General features: G+C 40.9%; 1 protein-coding gene across 1 annotated transcript; it reads right to left on the bottom strand.

Annotated features, from left to right (window-relative positions):
* Positions 1–2,764: 2,764 nt before the first annotated feature.
* Positions 2,765–4,226, bottom strand: LOC129720726 (uncharacterized). Its single transcript, XM_055672378.1, has 3 exons — positions 3,471–4,226; positions 3,229–3,406; positions 2,765–3,172 (listed from the first exon to the last, which is right to left on the bottom strand). The coding sequence occupies exons 1-3, from the start codon at positions 4,222–4,224 to the stop codon at positions 2,812–2,814; spliced, it is 1,293 nt and encodes a 430-aa protein (XP_055528353.1). The 5' UTR covers positions 4,225–4,226; the 3' UTR covers positions 2,765–2,811.
* Between the last annotated feature and the right edge of the window lie 21,502 nt (positions 4,227–25,728).

The following is a 25,728-nucleotide window of genomic DNA, read 5'->3' as shown; positions in this document are numbered from 1 at the left end:
AATATGCAGTTTTTAGGAAATTGAAGAATTTAGTTGAAAATAATTTTTCATTTCCCGTAATGATGAATTGTTAGGTTATATTCATAAAGAATAAAAATGAATACATGAGTTCAAAAGAAAATTTTAATGACTGATTCGAATCAAAATGTAACTGATTTACCAAAATGGCGGTAAATGTTGAAGTTTTCTGTTCAGTATCAGTTTAGCAACAGTTATAAAAATCATCAATAATGACGATGACTACTCACTAATACCTACGCGATGCTATCCTTCGAATATACGTTTTATTTCGCTGTTTCCATTGTTTTCGTTAGTTGCTATTAGTGAGGCAACTCGTGATTTTGCTTTAATAATTCTGAGTAAAAAAGCATAGTTTGTTTTGGCTTTTTGAAGCAGTGAAGACAGAACCAGTGAGTTTATGTAGTGATATATTTCTACTAATGTTTTAACTAGTGTTTTGACCCGAAAACGGCTGAAAACGAACTCGCCAGTGAAGAAAAAGATATAAGAAGTCATAATGAAAATTTGTTGCGTGATGATAAGAAGAAGCAAAAATTAAAATCAATCTAAAATGACTAATTAGTAAGTTTTTAGTTCTGAATTGTGATCTAATTTATGCGGGCACAGGTTATGCTAACAGTGATACCTTTTAAAGCTGTTTCGTAAGGTAATTTTTCGACTGTTAAAGATTTCCTGCAAGTATCATCATTTTACTCACAAATTGACAGACCAATAAATGTTTTTGAACATAACAGAATAGTTACAGGAGGGTTACGCCTGATAAGAGAAAAGGACCAAATAATGAAAAGAAAACCTTATACTTATAAGGAACACTTAGAAGACCCAGAAAAATAGAAAACAAGACAAATTGAGAAAGGATCTCATGCTCACCAGTAAAAAATCAACAAAAATGCAGAAAATATACCAAAAACTCGGAAACCAAGAAAAAATTGAGTCGTTTAACTTTTCCACCCTTCTACCCGTATCGCATGACAGCATGCAGAAAAAAACCTACATTTGAACATTCAGTAAACGGACGGCTGCCATCAGAGAAATGGCTCGTGGGTATTTGGGTTGAATAACTTTGCTTTAATCTAGTTAATTTATTGGCACGAAAATTAGTTACATGTACATTTTTCTCATTCTCCCGTTCGTCTCCAGCTGCGACCATATTGTTATAGTGGACCGACACGTACAAGCAGTACAAATGTGTAACTTAATGCAAAACGTCCCCCAGAGTTCAGCAATAAACCTGACTGTTGGTAGCTCGGATCAGATTTACCCGGTTTTCGGTTATGCTGGCTGTATCTACACAACAGCAATCTACTGCTTTTCGTTAAAGCTTTATTGCATTGGAAGGCTGCGCTGTATTTGGTCCTAATCCAACCGGGAAGTCCATAGTTTACGACTACGCTCTAGCTTATCCGTTCATACTCAAATTCAATTTGAAAACTATCAGTGTGAGATCAAAATTCATATCTCGAGGTCTCGTTCCGTGCTGCATCCGGTTTGAAATGACGCTCATTATATAACAGGTCGTATTTCACGTCTAAATTAATACCGTGGAAAGATGTAGTCAGGTTTTGTAAAGTTTAAACACTGGCCTTTACTATAGCTACTTTCTTACCAATAACTTTTCAGTGCTTTGTGTAAAGCATTCTGAAAAGATAAAAATCATTAATTTGTCATTTTTGACATGCTTATCAACAGATTATCGCAACTCAAGCAGCCATTTGCCTGAACAGCTCAACCTGCCAAAGATATTGATCGGAATAATATCCATCGGGCACTTGACTCTGTGACATTTTGCTGCTGTCGGCGTCCCACATGCACTGCCCCGGCTCTTGCTTGCGGTAAAGATCGATCCAATCGAAATTGGTGGTGAAAATTTCCTTCGACAGTATGAAGTTATTAAGGCACATTTTACAACTGAACCGGATCAGTGACAGAAGGAGAGCCATTCTGAGCGATAAAAGCCGATATTTGAATTTTCATAGCATTTCGGAATCGTAAAGATACTCGGACTACTATCCTGTTCCCGGGGCAATCAGCCATGCAGCGCAGCCGCTGAATCGACTACAAAATGGGGTAAAGAGATAGTAGATGGAAGCAACGCGAAATTCAAATCATGGTTTATAGGTTATTTACGCGTTTGCATAGTTGACCACACGCTTTCGCGTATAAATATTAAATTTTTGCTTTTCGCCCATTGGCAAAAAAAAACGAATTTGGACGGTTGTGTTCTGGCATGTGACATTAAAGGCGACAATCTACACTAATTTTTACGACGTTGGCGTTATCAAATTCAACCGGATTTCTTCATTTATAGCTTATGGTGGACCATAAAACGGGGTTACCAAACTGATTCTAGGTGGTTGCTGCTGCTCCTAAGCTTGTGCTTCGTTTATTTACATAGACCCTTCATGATCTCTAGTTGGTTGCCAATTTCGTGGGACCAATGGATGAAAATTGCCATCTATAAATAAAATCGGTTTGTTTTCAAAGAACTATGTTATCGTTTCACACTCAATGAACGGAAGATTTTATTATGGTTTTTCAAAGACCGTCGGTACGTTAAACTTGGTAGTTTGAATTCGATTTTCCGCTTTGTTTGTTTTATTGCGCTCAATGATGGTTTGTAGTCTCATTTACTTCATGTTTGCATTTTCCGTGATTAGGTTTACTGAACTAAAGAAATTTTTGATACAAACAATATTATATTTCAAAACGATTTTTTAGTATAAAAGTAATATCCAATAACAAAAAAACTAAAGTAAATTGAAACAGAGAGCAGAGAGATCCTTCTTTTATTTACCAGAGAGCAATTCCATCCACGCTCCATCGTAGCAACTTGAAGAGAGTTTTGTTGTCGGACAGACGTCCATGAAAATCCGTCTGTCGAACCAACCCTACGAACTTCCCGAAATGGATTCCCGCCGATGCTAGTGCTCCGAAACTACTGGCTAGTATCATTTTGTCACCTTTTGCTAGATTCTGGTAAACAGCTCGAGCTGTTTGAAAATCCTTCGTTGCTTCCGCCAAATGGCCATTTCCGAAATTGATTTCGCCTGTCAGAAGCTTTTGCTCAGCATAACATTCCGTCATTCTGTTATGTTCAGTCAACTTGTCTGCTGATTGTAATAAATGCTCACACTCCTTCAGCTCGTTTAAACTAAAAGGGTCAAATTCTTAATGAAACTTCCTCAGAAATTTTCACAAGTAACCTACCTTCGATGTGCGGCTGCCATTCGGATTTTCGTTTTGCACACTTTATCGAACGAGTAAATAATTCTCGCCCTTTTTGACGATTCTTTGTAACAGTTCAAAGCTTCCCGATGCTCTCCTTTGGTTAGTAAAAAATCACCATAGTTCAGATATGAGTCACATAGAACATGTTCCAATTTTGCTGCAAAATCAAATATACTCTTGAGTTTGTTTGCGATGATTTTTTATTTATTTAGTTTATTTACAGTCCACGGCTACCTCATGACTCAACTGCATGTAAAGTTCAAACTTTTCCAAATCTGTCTTCCTGTATTTTTCGCTCAGTTTCGAATATACTATAAATAGCTGTTCTAAAATAACGCTAATCAACAACTGTGATCCTCTAATATTTTTACTCTGTTCTAGCGGCCAGCTTTGAGTAGAACAGAGCTTTTTCGCCGCTTCTAGCACTTTGAGAGCCTCTTCCAGCTGGCCGTTGGCGGTAAGAAATCTGCCATAGTAATAATTTGCCAATGCTGCCACTCGATCTTCCCCCAAACAGCAGGCTTCACAACGGTCCAGACTGATTAGAAAGAACTGCCGGGCAATCCAGTGTTTATGTTTATCGTTCTCGAACGATTGGCCAATCGTTAGCAGACTTTCAACCTCGGTATCGTACTGCTGATTGATTTTATAACCTTCGGTTTCCCGCAGCGATTGGAACAGGAAATTAAGCAGGCTTTTCGAGTTTTTCAAGCGCTTATCTTCGATCGTTTGATCGGAGGTTGATGGCACATGGTCGTGTTCATATTCGATCAGCTGAAGGAGTAAGAAGGCTGCGTTAGTGTAGCCAGCCTCGTACAGCTCACTGGCCAGAGCTTCATAGAAGGGAATTCGGGCCCGGCGAACGTCCTGGAAGGTTAGCTGGGGAACTTTCCTACGTAGCCGCAGCTTAATAGCTGGAAGGTGCCCTATAATGGCTGTCGTCAGGCCGGGTCGAACCAGGCTGTAGTTGCTCATGGTTTTTGACAGTTGCGTATGACGGTTGACATGGGTTGCTTCGAATTATATTCAATCTAATTACTTCGAAATTGGTTCAGAGCAAAAATTGGATCAGTTGATTCGACGAAAGAGTATTAAGTTGGTATATGCATGATGTATAAAGACATGGTGTAACGATATGTCAAAAGCAGAATCGGCCATATTGAAAAAAAAAAATTGCCAGCGAGTAGATTTGTTTATAAACAACTAGGGCATAAAAATTATCGCATCTCATAATACATCATTCGGATGCATTTAAATTATAAATATGACAATGCTACATACCTTGCTACCAATATTCATTAAATTAAGAAAAAATTTCCAACTTAAAACTCCTGAATATGCGGTATTCAATTGCCTAGTTAGTGAGGATATATCAACAAATACGAAAAAGTTATTCGCTGTTGCATAGTGATGCTTCGTCTCCAACCCTCCAATGTGAAAAAACGCTTCCTCACCCCTCGCCTAGTTTTTGGGCAAACCGTTACACCTAGCAATACTCAGAGGGAGAGATATGCGAAGAGAGTGTTGCGAGCCAAACGAACATGTCAAAATTCGAGCCAAACGAACAAGAAAGGTAACACATTGAAAGGTATTGTAATAAGGTTCAATAAAGAGTATATTTATTTTTACACGTTTTTCATGTTTTATTGTTAAAACATGAATTCAGAATGCTCCAAAGTAGCTTCATCACAGTGATTTTTACCTGGTGGTTCACAAACCCGTTGTATGGTCTACAGAATAATGATGAAAGTATAAAAAATTAAACATAAACATAAAATTTAACACCTTCACGGTTTTTGTGATGCACTTTATTGTTCCCAAGGACTTCCACAGTCACCATCAGTTATACGAGCCGAATAAAAAGTTAGTGAACATTGCGCTTTGAAAAGATATCTGGCACCTCTGATATGTGAAACCTAACTGCCAAATCAGCGGTTTTTTTCATCGCTTATCTCTCCCTCTGAGGATCTCTAGTTACACCATGTTCTACTCATCATGGGTATATGATAAACAAACAATCAGTTTTGCAATCAGTCAGTTCTTTTGTATTCTGATACAAACAAGTTCTCTCCGTAAAAATTCATTGGTACGAGACCACATGATTAATTAAATTGGCATGATTTTTGGTAATTATTAAACTTAGCTAACGTATGTGTTCTAGCTAAACCTCAACCTATATCAAGCGCACAATCATTATCTCTTTTGTTGCTTCGGACTGCAAAAACCACTACATTTTCCGGTACCAAATCGTTTGAATATTACTTAATTTATTGTAGTAACTGTATAATCTATGCGTAATGCAATTGGTTTAAATTTTGTGCTTAATCGTATAAACACAATATTACTTAAATTGTTTTTTTTTTTTGAGTTTGAAAGTTAAGGTCTCTATTCGTCACTAAAGCAAAGCAAAGCAAAGCCTTGGTGCTACATTCCGATATGGAACTTGACCTTCTGTTTGCTTATAGACAGACTTCGCAGCCGACTGTTTAGTGTACAGGACAAGTGCGGTGCTAGCGCTACGATCCTACTGACGCTAACAGAATTCCCCGAGCCGAGACTCGAACCTACGACGAATGGCTTGTTGGGCCTGCATCGTACCTCGAGACCATCTGGGAAACACTATGAAAATTAAATTACAGAATAGACATCCATTTTCTGGGATGCGCGTGGAATAATTTGCAAACTCACATCGAGGGAAACTAGTATTCACTCAATCACTTACGAAGGTTCTCTCGTCAGACATTCTGGCTACAAGTCCAGTCCACTGAAGCCTGCCACGCTAAATTAACTTCACTATATCAGCATGTTTGAATAGCCAGTACCACTCGTGATTCATGTGCCTGCGCCATACTCCATCTTCCTATTTACCACCAAGCATCAATCGCATAACTTTACGCTCAAAAACTTCGAGCACTCGTCGCTCAGCTTCCTGCAGCGTCCATGTTTCATGTCCGTAAAGGGCCACCAGGTGGATCAGCATCCTGTAGAGCGATATTTTCGTACAAGTTTACAAACTTAGCTAGATAAGTTTCTTTGGAAAACTGTGTTCCAGCATAATCTGCCACGGCTCGTTCTTTGCACTGAGTCGTGTGCCGCCTTCAAATCTAAAAACAGGTGAGTCTGCAAGTTATACTCCCAGACCGTATCAATGATCTGTCGCAGGGTGAAAATTTGATCTGTCGTGCACAATCTAGTCGATTGCCTCTTCTATAGTTGATGGCCTCTTCTAAAGTCGATGGCTCTATAGTCGGTTGGTCATATGAGCCCTTCCAACCAGTCGTTCTGCATTTGTTCATCCACCTAGTATGATCTGAGGGATCGCATAGTATAGCTGCTCGCTTCCCGCTTCCAAATGTTAAACCGGCATACCGTTTTTTCCAGCGGCCTTGCCGCTTTTCAGCTCACTAATCGCCTTTTCAACCTTCTCTTGTGTCGGTGGCTCCACAGGTTGTTCGTCGCTCATAATCCTCATCCTGTTCCCGTTTTGTTCATATTGCTCCTTACCTTTCAACCTAAAAGTGCACTTGCTCCTCATGTTCGCGCTTTATCCGATGGTGTACTCTATTTTCATCAGCTCTTGCCTCCCTGTATCTCTCTTTGTTCTAACGCGTAGCCGCAGTGAGAATACAGCTCCTTTGTCTAGTTCTTCTCGCCTGTCGCTCTTTGGTAACCAGCTGTTACGCTGTCTTCCATGCGTAGTACTTGCCACCTCGTTTTAATGACACCGTGAATACTACTCCACAGTCCATTTATGTTCTGCTGCTCTGCGATCCGTTGATCCACCGTCGTTTCTTCTACATCCTGATGTTAATAGTTCCGACCGCACCGACGATCAGAAAAGGGTTTACAGCACTTGGGTCTGGTGTATTCCATTTTCACTTTATTCATCTTCACAAAATGCAAACTGTTACTAACACTTCTAAAGAAGTGCAATCGTATTTATATACGAAAACAGATATTATAGGATATTGGTAGCGTACCTTACAAACAGTTATTATTAGTAAACAAGTAGGTAGTGTTGCACGACAAACATATTTTTTTATAAAACATTCGGCAAAGGGGAACGTGTAGGTAGGCTACGGTACAGCGCCTGAGTTATTTATCCAATCGTCTTGTTATCAAAAAATGAATTGTATATCTTTGATCAAGCATTCCAATGTACGTATGGTTTTTGCTGGAGAACCACGGACAAATTAAGAAAAACGTGTATTTTCCTAAATTTTAAAAATTTTTCGAGCTTAAATAAGGAATAATTCTAAAATCAATGCCTTTAGAATGTTAACTACCAAGAGCTTTTTGATTTAAAATGACTCTCTGCATCTTTTAAAATCAGAATATGGCAGAGCTGCATGTCACCACGGGTCGACGTGTGGCGATCGTCGAGGGCGCACAATACAGATGTGACCACTGACAGTACCGAACAGTCCCGGACCAGCAGCGGGAGGTCGCTTAGGGGTGGTGAGCGTCGGATCAGGGACGGTCGACTTCTCGCAAAAACCATAAGCACCCGGAAGCACCTTTGACGGAGCGAATAGAGCCGCTCCCATCACCCAAAAGCACTAACCCGCCCATCGGGACTGATGCCAGAAAGATCCCGTTTATGGCAACTGGCAGCGTAGTGAACGGATATGAGCTGGATTTCGTAATGGTACCGCGTCCTCGGGCTGGCACCTGCATCGAGCTCCCTTAGTAAAGTCGTGTGACAACGGCTTGAAATGGCGAGGTGGTACCCCGTGCAGGGGTCTCCGTCCCAGAAAACCTGGCAGGCCTTCCAGTACGTTCCGAGTCTATTGCCTGGTGGGAATCAGGCAGGAGTAGGATCAGATGGTTGTTCCTGACTTGCGCCGGTTGGTGGAGCCATAGTTGCCTATAAGGCGCTATGACTGCTTACCCTAGCCATGACCTCACTGCTTCGGCATAGACCACCATGGGACCATATAGGCGACTACTCCATCATGGACAAGTCTAGCGGCTGGAAGGGGGACCCACTTAACTACAATGAGCTCACAAAAACAAAAAGAGACGGGTGCGGAGGGGCTACCAAACCCCTTCGCACGAGGTGGCATCCAGCGATCTCCGCAGAAGAAGGCGGAGACGCATGCGCCGAAGTCTGGAGGTGGAAAAACGGCGAATCCGTCGGTGTCCACACCACACATCTCGGTAGACGGTCCCTTGCTAGTCAAAGCCGTCGGAAGTTGTATGGACACGCGGTCAAGAGTGGCGGCGCTGTCTGAACAACTCGATGCCATAATCGAGTTCGCGGCGAACATGCGAAACATCGCTGGCGACCTGAAGCAGAACCTGCTCCTGCTTCGGAGTACCATTGATGAAGCCAGAAAGGAGCACGAAGAACTCGTAGTTCGGGTGAAAGCGGCCAGGACCGGGAGGGCGACTGCATCTAAAGAATGGCAGACAGACGCCCCCTCGTTTGCGTCGGTCTGCTCCACGGGTCAGCTCGCTGAGCGAACGAGGCGGTCCCCGGGGGAAACGGCCCCCGGGAACACCAAGAAACGATTGGTCGTGCTACTCCCACGTGAGAACATGCCAACCGGTTCAAGGTCCACCGCGGAAAAGGCACAGGTGGAGGCTACGGGCAACTCTTGGACTACCGCAGAGGGTAGGAAGCGTCGGGAAGGTGCGACGCGCCAAGATGGCGGAGCGACCCGAGGACCAAAAAAAGTAAAAAAGGCGCGGAGTAGGGGTGATGCCCTCATACTCAAGACGGATGGGTCAAAGTACTCAGAAGTCTTGGAGAAGATGAGGGGGAAAACCCAGCTCAAGGATCTGGGGCGAATGTGCGGAATATCCGCCGATCTCGCACTGGCGAGATGATACTTGAGCTCCGGAAGGACGCCAAGAACAAGGGGGCTACCTACAAAACGGTAGCTGAAAAGGTCCAAGGGAAGGAGGTGCATGTGCGGGCACTCACCTTAGAAGTGACTCTCCAGCTTAAAAACCTTGACGAAATCACTGAGGGGTGCGACATTGCACAAGCCCTCAAAGCGAAGTGCGGGGTGGAGGTGGCTAAGGAGTCAATCCGCCTCCGCAAAGGTCCGGCGGGGACCCAGATAGCTACCCTCCGACTACCGTCGGCGGACACTAACCTGGCCCTGAAAGAGGGCAAGTTGAAGGTTGGCTGGTCTGTATGTCCCCTGAGCATACTACAGCAACCAGACATTTGCTTCCGGTGCTTCGCAAGCGACGGGTAGAGCCAACACTCCGACCGTTCGCGGGTGGAAAACATCGCACTTTGATGCCGAGGTATTCGAGGAGGCAATGAGAAGGGAGCGCGAGGAGGGCAGTTGGCTCCGCCCGACTGCTGACCAACTAGTTGCTATGCTATCGCGGGCGTACGAAGCCACCATGTCTAGGACTCGCCAACCTAAGAATGGGAAGCCACCGGTTTGCTGGTGGACGGACGCGACAGCCGACCTTCGTAGTGCGTGCCTTCGTGCAAGACGGAGGATGCAGCGTGCGCGAAACGAAGAAGAGAGGACAGAGCGCCGCGCAGCATTCAGTTCGGCAAGATCGATGCTAAAGAGTGCGATTAAGGCCAGAAAGAGGGGCCTGCATCGATAGGCTATTTGTGAGTGCCAATACAAATCCGTGGGGTGACGCCTACAGGATCGTAATGGTCAAGACTAAAGGCGCGCTGGCGCCTGCAGAGCGATCACCAGCGATGCAGGAGCATATCATCGAGGGACTCTTTCCGCGCCACGAGCCAAGTCCCTGGCCTCCGGCGGCCGAGTCTCACGTCCGACGTTCCAGTATCTCAGGCATAGACCAGGGATGGTCGGCCAACCTGCCGAGCATCCAATCCGTGAGCGACGAAACCTGTGTCGATGCAGGGGAGGAGGCAAGAATTACGAATGAGGAACTCATCGTGATCGCCAAATCCCTAAAGGTGAGCAAGGCACCGGGACCGGATGGAATCCTTAACCTGGCGATCAGGCTGACGATAAAAACGGCCCCCGGGCCGTTCAGGGCAGTCATGCAGAGGTGCCTGGATGACTGTCTCTTTCCGGACAGGTGGAAGCGGCAGAGACTAGTCTTATTGTGCTCGCGCTCAGGAGCATCCATGTACCGGTGTCGCTGTACAAGATTCTGGAAAATTATTTCCAGAATCGAGTACTTGTTTACGACACGGAGGAGGGTCAGAAGTGCGTCCCAATTACCGCAGGAGTTCCGCAAGGTTCTATCCTGGGTCCGGTGTTGTGGAATATTATGTATGACGGAGTGTTGAAACTCAAGTTCCCTGTAGGGGTTGTGATCGTCGGCTTTGCAGACGACATAAAGCTGTAGGTTTACGGCGAGTCTATCGAGGAGGTCGAGTTGACGGCCGCGCACTGTATAGGACTGGATGCGCTCCAGGAAACTGGAGCTCGCGCACCATAAGACGGAGGTCACGGTTGTGAACAACCGTAAATCGGAGCAACAGGCGGTGGTCAGAGTCGGAGACTGCACCATCACCTCGAAGCGATCCCTGAAGCTCTTGGGGGTTATGGTGGACGACAAGTGAGTTCGGGAGTCACGCCGACTATGCCTGTAAGAGGGCCTCATCGGCTATTGCAGCACTATCTCGTATGATGTCCAATGGCTCAGCGGTTTATGGCAGCAAGCGAAGACTTCTTGCTAGCGTGGTTTCGTCCATATTTAGGTATGGTGGGCCAGTGTGGTCCAGAGCGCTAGGTACTAACAGTTACCGTGGTAAACTGGAAAGTACCTACAGGCTCATGTTACTAAGAGTTGCGAGTGCGTATCGTACGGTGTCATACGAAATCTGTGTCTTGTCCGGCACGATGCCTATCAGCATCGCCATCCAGGAGGACAGAGAATGTTTCGACCAACGTGACACAAGGGGCATACGAGGTACCAGTAGGTCATTCTCGATGCTTTGCTGGTAGCGGGAATGGTTCAACTCCACAAAGGGCAGATGGACGCACCGACTAATACTGGAGATATACGGCTGGGTCGGGAGACGACATGGTGAAGTGAACTTCCACCTGACACAAATCCTGTCAGGCCTTGGTTGTTTCAGGCAATATCTGCACAGGTTCGGGTCAGGACAGGGATCAGTAGGTGCCTGGGGGAGTGTAACTACCCCAGCATCTCTCCCCTAGTCTCATGCCCACACCCTGAGTTCTCTTCTCAGGTGTCTGTTTGCATATTTCCCCGCCACCTCTAAAAAAAAATCATCAGAATAATTTTTTTTGAAAAATGTTTGAATTAGAATTTTTATAAAAAAAATCAATCTACCATAAAAAAAATATTTTTCATTTCTCCATCCTGGTTTTTTTAAGTTGTAATTTAATGTCAAGTTTATTTCTAAAAAAAAAATAAATCAACTCTTTTTTTTAAATTGAAATTTAATGTTTATTTTCAGTTTTTTTTTTGTCAAAAAAAATGTTTTTTGTACAGTGTATAATTTTTTTATGATGCATTTTTAAATCTCAGACAGTTTTTCTATACAACCAACGGTTTCTGGACTGCAATGCTTCGAATAAAACCTATGCCAAAAGACATACGCCCTTTTGGAATGTAACTCATGGGTGTAAAAAATCTCTCCATCTGTGAAAAATGCTCAGTTTACTAAGCCAAATACGTGCGCAAAATTTCATTCAAATCAAAAATGGTCGATTAAATTTTCGCGTATTTCCAGGTCATTTGAAACGATTTTGCTCTATACATGTTTTTGCTGACGATGTCCATCTCTACACAAACGTTTTGAGTACTCAGTCCATTGGTATGACTTAACTAAAAGTATGATTTATTCATCTGGATGTTCATGAGGTGGAACTTTATATATTTCCATGAATTCTAAGAACTTTTGCCTGAATTCCAAGCTTGGAAATAAATGATGGGACTCGTTTGCCTTTATTTTTTCTCTATGTACAAAGAATAAACGCATATCAGTCTCCACGCATTCTAAGACGGCCAAGGCATTTATTATCATTCCTTATTGAATCTGTCATGTGCAATGTTTATTTCAGTCCAACATTTTAAGACCATACGAATTGCAATACAGCGATTCAGTTTCAATGGATTGCAACATGAACCGGGGCATGTTTTTCACCAAAAAGCAATTTAAGCTGATAGACGAAAGTTCGTTCGACAAAGAGTCTACAGTGATTTTTTTTCTAGAGTCCACGAGGAATCGAGGCAAACCATAAGGCCACAATCCTGATCACTTGAATTCCACTCATCCCAGATGCTAAGAAGGATTTCTGGAAATAGTTGAAAAAACTTCACTATAACTTTTGATTTTTTTCGAAAACACACATTAGTTTTAGTGAGTTTTGATATCTCTAGCTCATTTTTAATTGTACCTTGCAAACATGAACTGTGTTTTAATTTGTTTAAGTCAATGATGTTTTTATGTGAACACTTTTCTTTTAATTTATAACAAATGTGAAATGTTTTTTTTTTAAGCACAATCGGATATATAACTAAGGATACGAAAATTTGAACAAAATTAGATACATTGACAGCATAAACTAAAATTTGCCAAAAAGTCATATGGGACTCTTATGCTTTTATGGGCAGTGCATCTCATTTGCAACAAGTGCTATAAAATATAGTATTCGTAATAGAGCAAATCAAAAATAAACACAATGCTTTACCTGCGATCGCAGTTATTTGCTGAAAATATAAACAACATACGCACGAAGGGGCTAACATAATTAAGCCTTTCTCTCAATGCCCTATAACCTACATATTCGATCGGTGTCATATTCAACCGGATCACATACACACCACTTACCGGTGCGTGTTTTCTCATCTCGCGTGAATTCATGATTCTACGTAAGGTGCCGTTTTCTGTTTTTCAATTTCAATTTTTATCGACCGATCCAATTTGTCGGTTAACGATCATAGTTGCTGGCATGTAGGGTACAGGCAACCAGTAGTGCCTAGCGCTGGCGCTTATGTGTTTGGGCACGAACTGAAACGACGACGCGACGCGATGACGGTAACGCCGATGGTGGCCGTACAAAGGCAGCATTTTCACCGATATGATACACGTTTCGCAAACATATTTTGCCATGGTTCGAATCAATCAATATTAAGTGATTAATAGGCCAATAATTCTAATCATTCCGGGTCGTAATTTGACGCGTGAACCGTGCTACCTGCAGACGTGACGTGGCTGTGTTATTGTTGGATAACTATATTGACACACGGAAATCAAAGTTCGCGCGTTACGAACTGCTGATTGATGGTTGGTTTTTTATTATGTTGCTGTGCATTTCATTTGACAAATTGTTAATTACCGTTTGAACAAGTGCTATGTTACAGTTTTCTAGGGCAAAGAAGTGTAATACAGTTGTGCGCAACGTATGAATAACCAGCTTATTTCATTGCAAACATAATTGCTAACCGTGTTTACTTTTTCTCGTGATTTTCTCGTTAGAAATTAAATTTCACTCCAAGTGGTCACCATTGGAAGGGTTTTAATTGAAATTACTTTAACAATATGTACTTTGTAAAAATACATTGAAATGAGTATGATTAAATTTAGTATTGTCTAGAAAGTTTGCGCCTCGCAGTTTGATGTAGCAAGAAATTTTTATAATTATTGTTCACCACATTCACCACATCATTTTCGTTTGTTAACTTCATATTTTTTTAACGTGGGAAAATGTCGAATTTTATTGTACATTCTGACAGAGTGTAAGGTCGGATTTTTCATGGGTTATGAATATCAAAACATCATAATCATAAACCACAATTTATACTCACTGAGCTCGCTTCCAATCTTCCAGAATATTAAGAATTTACAGTGCATATTTTTATATTACTGTCAGCGTAGTTGGTAACGTCTCCGCCACCACGCTCGACGCCTAGGTTCGAATCCCAACGACGACATAAGTGTCGATAGTTGTGGGGTGGCGTGATCTACTCACAACCAACCAAACAGGTCTAGATTCAACCCTAGCCGACACCGGGAAATTTTATGAGGCGAAAAATCCCTGGGATAATGCCTGGGATTGGCGCCGGTCCGTTAATCAACGGGTCGTGAGTTAGGGTCCGAGGTGGAGTCGTCTTCCCGGGCTTCGTTGATTGGCGCAACAACAGTGGCGGACTAGACCGACGGAAAATAAGTGGATAACAAAAAAAAATTGAGATATAGTCACTGAAGATGCTATTGACAATTTTTATGTTGCATGAAAGTTACATCATTACTGTGGCAAATAAGAATACTTGACATAATTTGTAATCGGTTCAAAGTGGATTGATAGTATTTATTCAAACTAACATTGAAACCAATCAGCTAATTTGATTCAGTTCATAAAAATGACACAACACGAATAAACAAAATGAATCTATTCCACGAATATCGATGAATCATCTCGGTGATCATAAATAAATAAAGTGATTAAAAATCGCCAAAATTTAACGATTTCCTGATAATTCCGTGTTTATGGATAAATAACCAACCTTGCCCTGCAGAATAGTCCGATATCTACTTCTAGTCTTACCGGGTGTAGGCAAAATTTGTAGCCGAAAGAGCGTGACAACTTGTTTGTCCAGTTTACCTTTCGTTTGATCGGCATCGGCAGAGGCTGAACTAAATTTACGATCAATTATAGCTCATCCCAGCCAAGGGGCACAATAAATAGTTCTGCACGAGAACCACCCGCTCGTGTCACGGTGGACCAAAATTTTGCCGCGTTTCTTAATTTAATTTGCAGCGCATCAGGTTGGCACAGGCGCCACGAGATTTCAAAAGCAGTTTTCATACCGAGTTACCTACTTGAAACGAACAGACAACCAGAAGCTTCTGATTGCAGATAGGACCACGGTTTCGTTAGGTGGTGCTTTGCTCCATCCGCACCCCCGAAGGGCATTTGTTCACCTGTTGGTCGTTTGGCCTTAGCTCGAGATGGCTATTAAATCGATATTATACGAATTGTACAGACATTAGGCATGATCTCCCGATGAGCGATAGGGAGAACGGCCACACTCGGTAGGGTTGAACCTTACGAGCAATAATGTACTATTGTGGCAACGGTAGACGGCGCTTGCTTGAATTGTAACTCAACTCATGAATAGAGATTTAATGAATGAAAAAGTGTTTCTTATTGAGGAAGATAATCATCAATCCGTGCACCTAGTGGCGATGATAGTTCAGATGGATAATAAATAAGTTTTGTCAGAACGGTATACAGAAGAATTTAATTAAGGAAACATTGCGCCATGAGATCGTGCTCAGATTTTATTGTGATGGTGATTGTATCTTAACGAATTTATGGGGAAGTTACAGGTTATTTCGTAATGCGTGTCATTTATACATGCAAGCTGCAAGATCCAATGAATTGTTTAATCGGATTATTAAAATCGCTGTAAGCATTCACATATCGATACTGTAACATTTACTCAAAACGCTGTAAATAATTAAGTTTATTTAACATTGACGCATGTACAAGCTGGTGCATTAACTAGTTTTTTTAAACATTTTCAATGTAAAATAGCGTTGAACAAGAAAAATGTTTTTGCTGCCAAATTTTTTTTCCTATTAGGAGTTTCCATTTTCAAATGTTCAGAAACTAAAGTTTAAATAATCTAAATCACCAGCGTTGGCTAACATTGAACCTAGAATAGATGAGTCCTAATGACGACATTCCCAACAACGATAGGCTGACACCTACAAATTGTTCACTTTCGCAAGAGTTCGATAAAAAATAAAACATAGTTCTTTAATTTTATCAACCAATCTGTTACAATATTGTCAACGGTTAGTTTAGAATTAGCAATTGAAATAATCACGAAACAATACGTCAGTGTTTTTCACGACGAAAAAAACGAATCTTTTTAATTTATCAAACATAGCAACACGTGCGTTGTAGCGAAAAATTCCGTTCAGAAGTTCAACCCAAAAGCTGTGTTACTCCAGCATGAATAAAATTAAGCTGTTGAGCAAAACGTGCATACTAAACCCACGAAAAAAGCCGATCACAGTCAGTTAAGTAATAGCACATTTATCATTTTGGACTTGGACAATGTGAAGTATGCAATGTGCTCCTTGGCAAAATAGTGCAGAACCAATTTGCCACTGGGATAATTAGCCTTACGTATCACCAGCCAGCAGCATCGAACGCGCTTGCTGACTGCTAGCCTAATAACCTAGCACAAGTTAAGACAAATGGGCAAGCTTGCTCGACTAGCTCTAGCCATTAGCGTGGCTTTGAGCTTCAGCTATCATGTCGCATAATAGCGCGATGTGTCGTGTCCTAGCCTCGGTAGCCGGCGGTGATTACACGAAGAAAGAGCAAAAGTAGAAAACAACCCGCTGCCGCCGCCGGTGTGAATTTATACCTATCGCTTTCCATATGGATAACTCTCAGTGGGAATTGCACATTGAAACCAGTTCCAATTATGTGGAAAATGCCAGTTTCTTCAGAACTAGAACATAAACAATTATATTAGAGTTATTTCTAAAACAGAACAAGTTACGCGAGAGTTACACAACATATTTATTAGAAAGAAAATATAGATATAACGATTTTCATTCATAAGAGACTTCAACACACAAGATAGATTCCTTAAATAGGATAAGCAAAACCAAATCGCGATCGCGTTGAATGTCAGATTTCACCATTACCAGTTTCAATTAGCCGCATAACTCGGAAGGTCAGACATAGCGATCTGACCGATGCCTAGTGTGTAAAATGAGTAATTTTCCGTCACGTTTATTAGCGATCAACCATCGCCAAATATGTGAGAGTCACCTGTCAAGTTCAATGTCACCGTTCGCCACTCTTCGCTGTCTGTTCAGCTCCAAACAACTGTAGGCGATTGAATTGTCATGCAAAAATTGAATTAGCCACTTTTATACGAATGCGGCTTCGGCAGCCACCAATATGATCGATAGAGATAAATCGCCGCCGGCCACAGACTTGTGTGGCCTAGACCTTCCGCACTATTTGTTGTAATATTATCGATTCCATGCTGAGATTACTATATTTCTTCGTTCTATCGTTGTGTTCCGATCGATGTTCTAAGTCCCAACTGCCAATATGGCAAGTCACCTAATTTGCAAGGTATAGTAAATATTTGTCCTGTCAGCTACTAATATGGTGCCTGACATGCGTTCGCTCGCTTCAAGCACGTGCATGTTTGGGTGAGTCAGGTGAATTTCTGGAAGCAACTTGATTGCCGCGACAGATTGCGGAGCATGTTGACTCAAACGAAAACGTGATTATTTTCAAGATAACCCTGTAATGTGCACCTTGAATCAAAGGTTTTTCAAGAGGTCTGTCTAAGAATATATAAAAATAGTGTAAACATAAACAAAATTACACTTTTTGTTTTGTGAGATTTGGAGCATTGCGACCATAATGGACCATAATGGTTTGATCTGCTGTGGTAGAAAAAATTACACTTTGTTTAATCGCGCAATTCCATAAATATGTGCCAAGTGCCAAATATAGTGAAACATTTGAAACATTACATTCAAGCACATATGAATATACACTAACACATGCAAATAACATGAAATAACTATGTTTCAAATATATGACGCGAAATTATTTTTTTTGAGCATGGTATAATCGAAACGTTACTGTACTCATATTGAGGTTCGACTTGATTATATACAGACTCAATAAAATTACATATGGAGTTGATAATATATCATTCGATAAAATATCATTTCAGATTTGATTAGTTATAATAGCATTTTATTTTCTATTTCAAATATGACTTTCTTTTCACAACTTATGAACCTCGTGTTCAATCATTGTAAAATTCATCAGTTAGCCCCCAACTACCGTTCATCTGATATCAGTATTGTTCAAATCGGTTGTGTAGTTTCCGAGGTAATGAATCTTCGTTATTTTTAACATTTTGATACATTACAGACGAAGTTACAGTCCGATTACAGTGAAATTCAATAGGTTGTTATGAGGCTGCTTGACCTTCCATTTGACACTAATTTTGAGGAAATTGGTTCAGCTATCTCTGAGAAAAGTGAGTGAGCTTAAGTAGTCTATGGAATATGTTTCTTTTCAAAGCTAAATTTCAGATTTTTGAACATAACAGACAAAGTAAAAATCCGATTGCAAAACAAATCAATAAGGCCTTATGGGACCACTAGACCATCCGTTTGACACTGATTTTATGAAAATCGGACCAGGTATTTCTGAGAAATTAAACTAATTAAATATTCTCCAAAACGTCTCTTTACATAACTTTTGAACCACATGTCCAATGTATAAAATTCAAAAGTTAAGGATTTTTTAGGTAGCCCGTTCATTTAAAGCCAATTTTGTTAAAATCGGTTGTTTAGTTTCTGAGATAATGAACCTTCATGATTTTCACATTTTGTTGAATAATATATGTACAAACTAAAAATCCGATTCCATTAAAATTTGAGAATAATTTTATGAAAACCGGTCCAGCCATCTCTGAGAAAATCGAGTGAAATTGGAAAGTTGCACATACACACACATACTCACACACACTCACACACACACACACAAGCACGCACGCACACACACACACACACACACACACAAGCACACACACACAAGCACACACACACACACACACACACACACACACACACACGTGCGAGAATACATTCGTGAATTTTACAAATAATGCGTAATGTTGTAATTCTGTTCGATAAATCGCAATACGATTATTCTATACAATACCATCAACAAAAGTGCTGTACAATCTACGAATTCCATGGTTACGAAACGTGCGTGCAGAGAATAACGAAAAAATATTTTCAGTGTACCTTCGGTTTTGCCAGTGATTGCTATACCTTTCTAGGAGAAAGGCTAAGAGAACTCAACAACATAAATTACATAGCAATCCGAAATATCCGCAGTGGCGTAGTAAGGCGAAGGCGAACCAGGCGGTCGCCTGCTTGTCGAGGAGTGACGTCAAGTTTCTTTGTATGAACTGAATTTGTTCTTAATTCAACTATTTCATATTTTTTTCATTACTTTTTAACTGCTGAACTGATTTAGAGAGTAGCAAGTGTTTAAAAAAAAATTTTATGAGTTTTACACAATAGCACTTAGGGAAAACGCCAATTGTCTACAGATCATACTAAGTTCTAGTGATGTTCAAAATGTATTAGAGTTAATATTATGTTGGTATGAGCGTGTCGGCGTTGTAGGAAATTCCCAAAACTTTAGACTGTCGTGGTTTGTCATTATTAGTGTTCTGTCTTGCTTGCTTATTGACGCTTGGTTTTTCAAACAAACATTACATATTTTATCTTTCCAACCACAATATAATTGAAAAAAATAAAAAGACTTAAATAAAAACATAGTTTACGCTTTTATTCATTACAAGCTGACCCGGCAAACTTCGTCCCGCCTATTTTAGTGTTGAATTTAATAATTTTAAACATTTCAAATTAATTGATTCCTTGCGATTTGTTTATATCTTTTGAAATGAATGGTTTTATTGGAATTAGACCTGTGCGCCGACCATATCATCGGCGGCGGCGGCGTAGAAAACATTTTACCTCGGCGGCGACCGGCGCGACGGCGTGACGCCGTTGGCTTATATCGGAGGCGGCGTGTATCGGCGTGACACTAATTACCACTTATAATTGCGCATAATGTGTGCTTTGAACTCTCATTTTCGGTTTTTTGGTAATTCAACGATAATAAAAAAAATATTGCGTCAGGGTTGACATGATGTCAAAACTAGAAATAAGAATGGTAAGAAATCAAGTAAATAAACAATTGAGCAACCAGAAAATAATAAACCAAGCAGAGAAAGTAAAACAAGTATAAATCCCAAAAAAATTGCAAGGAACACTATTTCCAAAGACGTTCGGTTTTGAAAAAAAAAGATAGATAGTTTGTCGATGAGTTCATTTTGATTAACCGTAGACCGACTTTGGGAAAATTCGATAGATCTTACGTTAAAGGGTCGTTTCCAACTTTCATATATTTTGTTAGGTTACCCATGGAAAAACTGAAAAAATGGGATACTCTTTTCATTAGAAATCTTCGTTAAACTCCGCAGATTCTTCATTACCATCTGGAAAATGTTTGTTTGCTCGAAATAGCGATGAAAAAAGCAACAAAATCACATGAACTATGTGATGTCATTACTATGAAAATCACCCTTAAATATGATGGGTCGAAGGCGATCCATTCTGACCGAAAAATCCGCAAATATCACCATGGTAATGGAAAATAGCTGAAAGTGTTTTTTTCGATGTCTTAACGTTCAAGCAACAAAGTAAGGAGGATTCAGCAAAAACATAGTCGATTTTCAAGGAATCCTCGCATATTGATCTAAAGAAAAACTTAGTATTCTAGAGAAAACTAAAATCTTTACCAAAATATAGATGAAAAAACACTAATCATTTTTGCTTATTTTTTTTAACATTCCCGGATTGCTCATACGTTTACATAAAAATTAAAAATAAAAATAAACATATAAACTTATGTTATAATGACTGAAACAATATTCTCGAAGCAAATTGCCCCCGTGCAAATTATTGATGACTTCGAAATTTTTTATATCTTTCGATAAAAAAGACTAAAGTCTAAATATTTAATGTCAAATATTTTATCAAATTACCACAAATTAAAATAATTTACACTTAGGGAACATTCGTAAAAGATAACAACCCGTTAAGCATACAGACGGAAAGCATACGGACACAAGGCATAGAACGCTAGGCATAATGGATGGCAGGCATACGGGCACGAGGCATATGGACGCGAGGCCGAATGGACGCGAGGCCGAATGGACGCGAGGCCGAATGGACGCGAGGCCGAATGGACGCGAGGCCGACGGGACGCGAGGCCGAACGGACGCGAAGCCGACGGGACGCGAGGCCGAATGGACGCAAGGCCGAATAGACACAAGGCCGAATAGACACAAGGCCGATGGGAAGTGAGGCGGAATACGGTATTATCGTAATCATCACAGCCCTCTTTTAATAACATGTATTTCGCTTCAGGGTGTCATTTAGAAAGCAATACACTCGCGGCCTTCGGCCTACTCGCTGTTCGAGCGAATGATGTCCTTACTCGCTACCGCTCGTTCGGACTTAACTAAGGGAAAGAAACTCTGTTTGAGTAGACCCAGCAAATCTGTAGATCAGTCGTTTGTGTGCAAGAGGCAGGCGCTTCCGACGGCGGGTCGGCGGCCGGCACGGACTGTTGAAACTGTCCATATGCCTAGCGTCAATATGTCCATATGCCTAGCGTCAATATGTCTCGTGTCCCACGTAAATACAGGGGAGGTACTTAGCGAAGTGTTACACTGCGTGAGGCCACCATGCAAAATTGCGTTACGTCGGAGTAAAGCGGTATTAAGAATTGCCAAATTCCGCGTTACTCAACATACGAGTGTTCCCTTATCGGCTGTGATTTGCGGTATTTCTATAATCAGGAAAAAATCCAGCATACACAATCACTATCGGCGCGCTAAAAATTTCCTCGGCGGCGCGCTAAAAATTTCCTCGGCGGCGCGCCGAGTCCAAACCATCGGCGGCTGCGGCGGCGGCGGCATGCGTAAAAGTGTTGGCGGCGGCGGCGCGGCGTGGCGGCGCACAGGACTAATCGGAATGACAACATCTTCGACTTTTGGCTTTTGTACATCACCTCTATTCCGGAAATATATTGGGTGCATTTCAGTTATTTTCGTTGTTTTCCATCATTTCCATCATTTCGATTACGGACATATCCATATGTAGTAGTTTTTGGTTATTTTCGGTCGTTTCCCAGAAGTTGCCATTTTACAATTCAAACTGGTGTCTGAGGTCAATTTTCAGCTCCCTGCATCATTCTGGAACCAGTGATACTCATAATGGGTGGTATTTGGTCACTTCAGGCTATTTTTCAGAAACCGTAATTCGCCATCTTGGATTTTAAAATGGCATTTGAAGACAATTTCTGGCCCTTGAGCGTCATTCTGGTTTAAGAAACATCCATATTGGGTGTTATTTGGTCATTTTCGGCTGTTTTTCAGAAATAGAGGATGTAACCATCTTCGAATTCAAAATGGTGTCTGTGGTCGATTCTAGCTCCTGTGTATCATTCTGGTTCCGAAGATACTCATATTGTATGGAAATCGGCCATTTTTGCGTTTCTTAGAAACCGGAAGTTGCCATCTTACAATTCATAATGGTGTCTGAGGTCAATTTTTAGCTCCTTGCATCATTCTGGTTCCAGAGATACTCATATTGGGTGGTATTTGGTCACTTCAGGCTGTTTGCCGAACACCGGAGGTCGCCATCTTACAATTCAAAATGTTGTCTGAGATCGATTTGTGGCTTCTGGCTTCATAACAATTCCGGAAATACCCATATTGGGTGGTATTTGGTCATTTGTCTCTGTTATTCAGAAACCGGAAGTCGCCATCTTGGATTTCAAAATGGCATTTGGAAACAATTTCTGGCCACTGTGCGTCGTTCTGGTTTAAGAAACACCCATATTGGGTGTTATTTGGTCATTTTCGGTTGTTTTCCAGACACCTGAAGTCGCCATCTTATAATTCGAAATGTTGTCTGAGGTCGATTTGTGGCTTCAGTGCATCATAACAATTCCGGAAATACTTATGTTGGGTGGTATTTGGTCATTTGCCACTGTTTTTCAGAAACCGGAAGTCGCCATTTTAAATTTCGAAATGGTATTTGGAGACATGCCAGAAGAAAAAAGGGTGTCGAAACATTATGGACATGTTTGTTACACCTAAAAACATTCACTTGCCAAATTTAGTTATATTTGCTTGATTGGTTCTCGAGCTGTGCGTAATTCGTGTTTCATTTGTATGGGACCCCTCCCTTGTAGAAGAGGGAGGGGTGTAAAACCATTATGGATATATTTATCACCCCTAAAAACATTCACCTACCAAATTACTTGGTTAGTTCTCGAGATGTGCAGAAATTTGTGTTTAATTTATATGGAACCCCTCCCTCCCAGAAGAGGGAGGGGTGTCGAACCAATATAGGCAAAAAATACCCACATGTCAAATTTGGTTCCATTTCCTTGGTTAGTTTTTGAGATGTGCAGAAATTTGTGTTTCATTTGTATGGGGCCCTCCCTTCCAGAAGAGGGAGGGGCTTCGAACCATCATACGAACCTTTCTCGGCCCCTAAAACCCCTACATGCAAATTTTCACGTCGATCGGTTCACTAGTTTCCGAGCCTATATGGATCAGACAGACAGACAGACAGACCGGACTGCATTTTTATAGGTATAGATAGATTAGAATATTAGGTATGATAAATTATATAAATTAAAAAACAAAAAGTATATTCAATAATGTTTAATTGATTAGCTTTTTAAACTGTAGCGAAGCTTAAAAATATGAAAAATTTGGAAAAATAAAAATTACTTTCTAGCACACTGTACTCCGATTGGTAAAATTTGTATGTTGGTTAGCTACAAATCCGAAAAATGGAATGTAACTTTGTTTTTTGACATCTTTGAAACTTTTTACTTGAGCATCACTCAAGTTTGTATGAAAATGTTTTGTTAATTGCTTGGAATGAAGAGTTGATTTGTTGTGTGATTTGTTCCACAATTACCTGAGGAATGAACCAAAAGAAATAAAAATCAGGACAACAAAGGTCAAATAAAATCAGCTATTGTTCTGGAATTCAATTTTAAACAAAACCATGACAGTTTCAAACATATTTTGTAAATACAGTGCGAAAAAATTCCTATAAGCGCACATATATATTTTGGTTGTTAGGTCAACTGGATACATATTTCCAAAATGTTTTCATGGAATTTAAATGAGCTTTGAAAATCAAGTTTATCTTACTAAGAAGAGTTCCAATCCTATTCTCAACAGTTACTTGAAATAAAAAAAATTAGATTTATTGTCAAAGAACGATTTTTACAAAAAAGTAACAGCATTTAATATTTGGTTGGTTTACCATTTTTTAGGATAGTTTCATAGATACGGTTTGGCATCGAGTCAATCAAATTATCCAACATTTCTTGTGGAATTTTATTCCACTCGTCCCTTACACACCTCTCCAACTCACGAACCGTTCCGAACTGCCGCCCACCACTGTAGACTCGCCTTACCAGGATTCCCCAGAGGTTTTCAATGGGATTGAGGTCCGGGCTACGAGCTGGCCAGTCCATAACCCGAATGTTTCTTTCGAAAAACCATGACAATGATTTTTTACTCACGTGAATGGCTGCATTATCCTGCTGGAAGATGAAGTTTTCGTTCATGATATCTTCCGTAAAAGGCACCAAAACACTGTCCAGGAGCTCTAAATAACTGTCGGAGTTCATCCTTGTCGAAATAGTGGCGATAGGAGTCTTCCCTTTTCTTGAAAACGCAGCCCACATCATGAGACTTCCACCTCCAAAGTTCCTACTCAACTTCACTTGGGGTTTTTTTCGTAGATCATGCCAATAATACGCACAGCAGTCGGGACCATCAAGATTGAACTTTTTCTCGTCGGAAAAAATCACTTCATTCCACTCTGCCTTCCAATCCATGTGCTGCTTAGCGAAATCCAATCTTGCCTTTATGTGCCTTGGGGTGAGGTTTGGTTTCTTTGCCTTCTTCGTGTAAACCAGATGTCCAGATCCTCGCAAAATTTGAGAAACACGTCTTTTCGTTATGGGAAGGTCCAGTTCCTGCTTTATTTCTGGAGCATTGAGCTTTCCAGTCTCCCCAAGCTGAATGATTCGGTTCCGGTCGCGGTTTGAAATTTTGGAGTTACCCTTGTTTTTCTTTCTGATGCCATATTTTTGGCCTTTTTTGAGGAAATTTCTGATCACTGTTTCCCCTCTATTGATCCTCTTTGCTATCTCTCGGTTGCTTAAGCCGACATTCTTCAATTCAGTAATTAATCTTTGCTCAGTTTCGTCCAAGAACTTACCTTTCGGCATCTTGAAGCACGATTCGATTGCGTCACTTCACCGCGTGGCTAATTGTGGTTTAGTCGTTCCTACCTACAACCGCATCAGGGTGTTATGACAGGTAGCCAAGATATTTACATACTGGTGGGAATTTTTTTTGAAATGCCAGTTGCGCTTATAACATTTTCGCTCCATAATTTTTAAAATGTTTCAGCAAGAAAATATGTTGACGCCAGTGGTGATTAAACCAACATAGTAAGTACACATTTAGTCATTAGAAAACCACAACGTTAAAACGGTTTGGTTTTATCTACTAGATTTATAAAAATTTCAGAAAACCTTGGTGCGCTTATAGGATTTTCCTCCACTGTATGAGATTCTATTTTGAAACAGTTTATTAAACTACTGGACATTATTATGTGGAATTTTATGACAACAAAAACAAACTTTATCCATTGCAAAAAAAATCCCCTGCGTTAACAAACTGAAATAAAAGCGGATGCCAAATAAAAATGGAAATCTCTTAACACTTCTGAATTCTTTAGTGTGACTCGATTGTTCAAGGACTAGGTGAGGTTAGGTTAAGTTGACCCGTCGTAATGACCCGTCATTTTAAAAACATCAACTTCGGCGCCATCTAGGGAGCACGGTTGTTGAGGAAAAA

This window comes from Wyeomyia smithii, chromosome 2, assembly GCF_029784165.1.
Source record: "Wyeomyia smithii strain HCP4-BCI-WySm-NY-G18 chromosome 2, ASM2978416v1, whole genome shotgun sequence".
Lineage (NCBI taxonomy): Eukaryota > Metazoa > Arthropoda > Insecta > Diptera > Culicidae > Wyeomyia > Wyeomyia smithii.
The sequence above is the reverse complement of the archived record's forward strand: the minus strand, read 5'-3'. Positions and strand labels throughout refer to the sequence as shown.